We start from the raw sequence: 6,237 nt of genomic DNA, 5'->3' as shown, positions 1-6,237 counted from the left end.
ACGAAAAATAAGGAAATGTAAGAAAAATGCATTCATTCAATTTTTTTCTTTGCAAATCCAAACATGAAAAGCTCTCTGCCTGATTGCCTCAGTTCAATGACTGCTTTGATTTACCTCGTTAATCATCACAAGTCGTTATCGAGGGACCACAGCTGGATCAGCGTGTAAAGGGTGGAGGAATATCGAGAGGACTCGTTGGAGTAGAGCATGACAGAGGCTAGAGGCTAGCTAGCCCTCATCCGCATCCAATCCATCTGTCTCGCTCAACCGCAAGTAAATCTTCTAAATTTCATTGTCCCCTGACCCTGTGTTTTATCTATTTCTTCTTCTTATTTTCTTCTTCTTCATTCCCTCCCTTTATCCTGCCTCTGCCTAATCTCCTCTTCTCCTCTCATCCCTCCATCCCATCATTTGCTCACAGTTTCCTAATCCCACTCCCTAAAACCATCCCTCTGTCAATCCCCCTCCCCACTCCCATTTCTCCACTCTATATCTCTCCATTCCATTCCCCCTCATTCTGCCGTGTCATTGAGTCCCCCCACAGTTCCCACCTCACCTCATTGTCAATGCCCTCACTCTAGCTGGTCTCTCCTCAGTCCTCTGTCATCCCTGCGTCCGTCCTCTAACCAGCACCCTCACCCTGTTTCACCATCCTTCGTCTCAAGCTTCTCTTGAGACACCCCGTCTCTCCCCGTCTCTCGCTTCTCTTTCCAGCCTGTCTCCCACCTCTCTGTCTCTCTATAGGAGGGGCATTATTTCTTCTCGCAGTGGCCCTCGCCCCACTCCCATAATCTACCATGCTGGAGAACATGTCACGATACAACCGCTCCCTGCTCTCCCTGTCCCTGACGTCACTGGCCCTGGCACTGTCCATCCTGGCCTTCTGCACCTCGTACTGGTGCGAGGGGACCCACAAGGTTGTCAAGCCCCTCTGCCTCTCCCCGGTCAAGTTGAAGAACTGCGGGCAGAACAACAGCCAGCCCTACACCACAGGTGGGGAACTAATTCACCTCTTCGCCCTGTGCCAGAACGAATCTGGAGCCCAGTGACTAATGATTTGTTTCCCTCACTCTATGCTTGTGGACTCACCCCTGTTGAACAACCCCTGTTGAACATGAATCCTGAAACTGACAATTATGACTTTTTAGGTTTGTCAGCGGAACCCTTAGCAAAAACAAAAAGTCCACCTATCCCTTTTTCGCCATCGCTCTCTGAGCAAATCTACTGTGTATCAACAGAAAGCAACCAGAGGTCTGTTGACATAGTCCACATAGTCCAATGTATCTATGTAATCTCAAACTTTGTTGACTGCCTGGATTACATCGTTGTCTAAGCCTATTGCCATGTAAATGTGCAATTTTTCTACATAAGGGAGATTACGTCAAGAGCAGTGATTTCTGACGGATTTTGATGTAGATTGTTGCCCCTTCATTCCATTGACACTAGGGAGCTCTTTTGACCTTTGTCCCTGCAGAATATTAAATGGTGGTTTTGTTATGCCTTTGAGGAACATGGCTGGAAGATGTGTGTTTCTGGAGTTTATTGTAGAAAAACATGAATACTGCGTGTAGACTAGACACATACAGTACCAGTCAAAAGATTGGACATACCTACTCATTCAATGTTTTTTCTTCATTTTTCCTTTTCACAACTCTGAAATAACACATATGGAATCATGTAGTAACCAAAAAAGTGTTAAACAAATCTAAATATGTGTTATATTTGAGATTCTTGGCATTCTCTTAAGAAGCAGCGTCACCTGGAATGCTTCTCCAACAGGTACTCTATATCTCACCTAAAACTGTCTTAACATTCCTGTCCCAACTATCCCCTTACCCCCTGTTGTCCTCAGAGAGTCCCACTCTGGACCCCAAGAAGCCGGCAAACAACGTCACTTTGTCGCCCCAGGAAAAGGAAGAGCAGGCGAGGCGTCGGAAAAAGGCCCTCGCCAACGCGGTGCACTACATCTGGGAGACGGGCGAGGACAAGTACATGCTGCGCTACTTCCACACAGGTTTCTGGTTGTCCTGCGAGGCACACAATGAGGGTGAGCATTGGGCTAGACATTGGGGTCTTTATCCAGACCTTTGTTTGAATATGCTTTGCACTTATAGAAAGAGGGGTTAAGTAGGCTTCATCCCAAGAACCTAATGATGCCTGGTCCTTGTTCTGTAAGATCCAATCTCCTCAATGAATGCACTTGCTACGACTGTGATACAATATGTGATATGTGGTTGTCTCACCTTGCTATAAGGAATGCATGCACTAATTGCAAGTCTCTCTGGATAAGAGCGTCTTCTAAATGACTAAAATATCAAATGTAAATGTAAATGAATCCCGAGCCTTAGCCAGTAATTGTTTGACACAGAGAACTTGATTGGAACAGTGAATAAAGCACGAGATAGCTCTTGTTTTAGGCTGTTGATCTACAGAACCTTCATTCGAGTCCAGTCTTAGGGTCGGACCTAGGAAAACCTAGAAAACATCTGGTGGATTTCTCTCTCTCTTCTCAACGTGGCTTATTTTACGACAGAAAGTGCCCCCTTCCTGAATGCCCATGCCAATTGGAGCATTGTCTTAAGATCTCAGAACAGCCACTCAAGGGATCTCTTGTTAAATCAGTATGTCCATTTTCTTGACAAGGCCCTAAAAGATACATGTGAATATACTGACTTAAATTGGATTTGTAACTAATCACATTCTATTTGTCCTATAGAGGAGAAGTGCCGAAGCTTCATTGAATTGACTCCAGGAGAGACGCAAGGTTTGTGCTCGTTGAAAGTACATATACTGTAGGTGCTGCTAATACGCCAACATTACATTTCAAATAAGGACTGTAATGCCAACTTTTTATCTCTCTACCTCTGTCCAATCTTTAATTCTCTCTCTCTCTCTCTCTCTCTCTCTCTCTCTCTCTCTCTCTCTCTCTCTCTCACTCTTTCACTCTCTCTCTGACAGGGGTGCTGTGGCTGTCAGTAGTATCAGAGTTTGCGTACATAGGCCTGTTGGCCATGGGCTTTCTCCTCATGTGGGTGGAGGTGCTGTGTCTCTGTGCCCGTAAGGAGATGTACGCTCTCAAGATCAACGCATTTGCCGCTATATGCACGGTCCTTTCAGGTGAGACACTGGCAGAACTTTCTCTTATCACCAAAATGATACATTCCAAGGCTATAAATACTCTGTAGAAATATCCAAAAGGTAAAGCATTGATTATTCGATGTTAGTCGAATAAAATAGAGGATTGTCAGCAAATACCTTTTCTCTGTTAGGTCTGATGGGGATGGTGGCTCATATGATGTACACCACAGTGTTCCAGTTGACTGTGAGCATTGGGCCAAAAGATTGGAGACCACAAACCTGGGACTACGGCTGGTCATTTGCGTAAGTATCTCCTTAGGCATCGTAACCCTGAAAGCAGTCTTTGGACTGCAATCCATGGTTTGGTTTGTTTGTCTAGGCACTGTCTCCATTTTCTAACCACAAGTCAATGGAAAACAGTGGGTCCAGAAGCATCGGATCACTTAAAAATAAAGAGGAGCAAAAAAAGCCTGTATAAAATAAATACTGAGCTATATTTTATGCTATTTTTATTTTTCAAATCATTTATATTTTATACTAACACAATTTCTCAGGGAAAGAGATGTTGTTTAACTAGTAAAATATCTCAAAAACATAGGAGTCAAAATGATTGGATCCACTGTTTTCAATACTCCAGCATCCTACACCTTGCAAAGATGACACTGAAACTAAGGATACTGAAGATAATGACACTGAGATGTTTTTATAAAATTGGAGAACACATCGGGAGGGATCTTAGACCATTCCTCCATACACAATCTTCTCAGATCCTTGATATCCTTTGTCTGCACTACCCTCTCCAATTCAAACGGCAGCTTTTCAATGGGTTTTAAATCCGGAGACCGAGATGGCCATTGCGAAATTAGGATTTTGTGGTCAATGAACCTTTTCTTTGTGGATTTTGATGTGTGCTGGTGTGCGTGGCAAAATACCTTTATTTTCGTGTCATTTGACCATAGCACCGGTTCCAATCTAAGTGCCAATAGCATTTAGCAAACTCCAGTAGGTGCTGTGGTCAGATGACATTAAAATAGAGCTCTTTGCCCATGCACACTGTCACGATCGACGTATGGAGTAGACCAAAGCACAGCGTGGTTAGAATACATTCTTCTTTATTTAATGAAGTACACGAAGAACACTTAAACAAAAAAACGATTAAGACGACCGTGACCGCTATATAAACAATGTGCTAACATGCAACATAACATAGACAATAACCCACCAAATACCCAAAGAAGATGGCTGCCTAAATATGGTTCCCAATCAGAGACAACAATAAACACCTGCCTCTAATTGAGAACCAATCTAGGCAACCATAGACCTACATAAACACCTAGATGGAAACAACCCCATAAATCTACAAAACCCCTAGACAGTACAAACACCCTAGATGAGACAAAAACACACATACCACCCTCGTCACACCCTGACCAAACCAAAATATATAAAGAAAACAAAGAATACTCAGGTCAGGGCGTGACACACACCAATGGTGAGTTTGGCCCCCGAAAAACAATGCATGCAGAAAATACCTGATCCCCACTGTAAAATATGGTGAAGGATCTTTGATGTTATGGGGCTATTCTATTCCACTGGTCCTGGGGCCCTTGTTAAGGTCAAGCGCATCATGACCAAGTACCAGACATTTTAGCCAAAAACCCGGTTGTCTCTGCCAGGAGGCTGAATCTTGGCCGCAAGTGGATCTTCCAGCAAGACATTAACCCCAAGCACACATCGAAATCCACAAAGAAATGGCTAATTGGCCACAAAATCAACATTTTGCAATGGCCATCTCAGTTTCTGGACTTGAACTGCATTGAAAATGGGTGGTTTGAATTGAAGAGGGAAGTCCAATTGTACTGTACAGACAATATCAAGGATCTGAAAATATTCTGTACGTAGTAAGGGTCTTCTCCAATCTAAAAAAAAAACATTTTAGAAAAAGGGGAGGGTGATGGAGTATTGAAAACATTATATTTGTTTCATTACTTGTTAAACAAAATATTTTTCTCTGCTCAATTGTATTAGTATAAAATAATTGTGTTTGTACAAAATAATGGATCCCTTTATCAAGGGATCCATTAATTCTGGACCTCACTGTATGTATCCGATATTAGCATCTTTTAAACTTCCTAGGCCATATTTACAGCCTATCTATAACCAATGACCACCACGGCCCTACCATCCTTTCTCTCTTTTACCTCCAGTCTGGCCTGGATCTCCTTCAGCTGCTGCATGGCGGCGGCTGTCTTCACCCTCAACTCCTACACCAAGACGCTGATAGAGATGAAGCACCGCGCCCGTGTTCGTCTGGAGGAGGCCCGGGCGGCCATCCAGGCACCCTCCTATGACGAGGTGCTGCAGGCGGACGGGGGCATCTACTCAGTCAGCAGCCTGCTCCAGCACTGCCATCAGGGGGCGTTGAATGACCCCATGTGTGGGGGAAGGGGGCCGCTGGTGGGCCCGGGGGTTCCAGACCCCAGAGGGCTGGTGGTGATGGCTGGTGGCTGTGGGACAGAGGGGTGCGAGGACTGCGAGAGGGAGATGGACGAGATTGAGGACGCCCTAGACAGGGAAGAGAGGGAGGAGATGGAGAGAGAGGACTGTGAGAGGTGCTGAGGGAAGGGAGGAGGAGGCGTTAAAAAGAGGTTCTGGCCATCTGAAACTTTTTTTTCTTTTTTTTAAACTGTGAAATGGACTGTTCTTGATTTCAGTCATTTCAGTGATAATTATTTCAGTACCTCCATCCATGCATTAAATCTGAGTAGCTAAAGCTCTGTAAAACCAAACACAGAGAGTGATATGTATTGTCCGGGTAGAGGTCAATATAGATAATCACTAAGAAATGCCTGGCATTGGCCACATTTAACATGTATAATATAGCTCACTTTTATTCTATGTCTTTATGTTAACCCTGTTATTACTATCCTGATATTGATCGTAACTGTTCATCATTGGCGGCAGCGTAGCCTAGTGGTTAGAGTGTTGGACTAGTAACCGAAAGGTTGCAACATTGAATTCCCGAGCTGACAAGGTACAAAATCTGTCGTTCTGCCCCTGAACAAGGCAGTTAACCCACTGTTCCTAGGCCTTCATTGAAAATTAGAATTGGTTCTTAACTGACTTGCCTAGTTAAATAAAGGTAAAATAAAATAAATA

The 6,237-nt window shown here is 44.0% G+C and overlaps 1 protein-coding gene across 1 annotated transcript; it reads left to right on the top strand.

Moving 5' to 3' along the window:
* The first annotated feature begins 722 nt into the window (after positions 1-722).
* LOC135551430 (germ cell-specific gene 1-like protein) lies at positions 723-5,697 on the top strand. Its single transcript, XM_064982647.1, has 6 exons — positions 723-993; positions 1,853-2,047; positions 2,717-2,764; positions 2,959-3,117; positions 3,270-3,381; positions 5,286-5,697. Exons 1-6 carry the CDS (start codon positions 798-800, stop codon positions 5,695-5,697), a joined length of 1,122 nt encoding a protein of 373 aa, XP_064838719.1. The 5' UTR covers positions 723-797.
* The last annotated feature ends 540 nt before the right edge of the window (positions 5,698-6,237 follow it).

This window comes from Oncorhynchus masou, chromosome 13, assembly GCF_036934945.1.
Source record: "Oncorhynchus masou masou isolate Uvic2021 chromosome 13, UVic_Omas_1.1, whole genome shotgun sequence".
Lineage (NCBI taxonomy): Eukaryota > Metazoa > Chordata > Actinopteri > Salmoniformes > Salmonidae > Oncorhynchus > Oncorhynchus masou.
This window is presented reverse-complemented; position numbering and strand designations above follow the sequence as displayed.

What these genes read in the sequence shown, in the direction of transcription:
- LOC135551430 (XM_064982647.1), top strand. Translation starts at nt 798, where the DNA reads ATGCTGGAGAACATGTCACGATACAACCGCTCCCTGCTCTCCCTGTCC. An exon ending in CTGCGAGGCACACAATGAGG is followed by an intron (nt 2,048 to 2,716) that starts GTGAGCATTGGG and finishes TTTGTCCTATAG; the next exon opens with AGGAGAAGTGCCGAAGCTTC. An exon ending in GACTCCAGGAGAGACGCAAG is followed by an intron (nt 2,765 to 2,958) that starts GTTTGTGCTCGT and finishes TCTCTCTGACAG; the next exon opens with GGGTGCTGTGGCTGTCAGTA.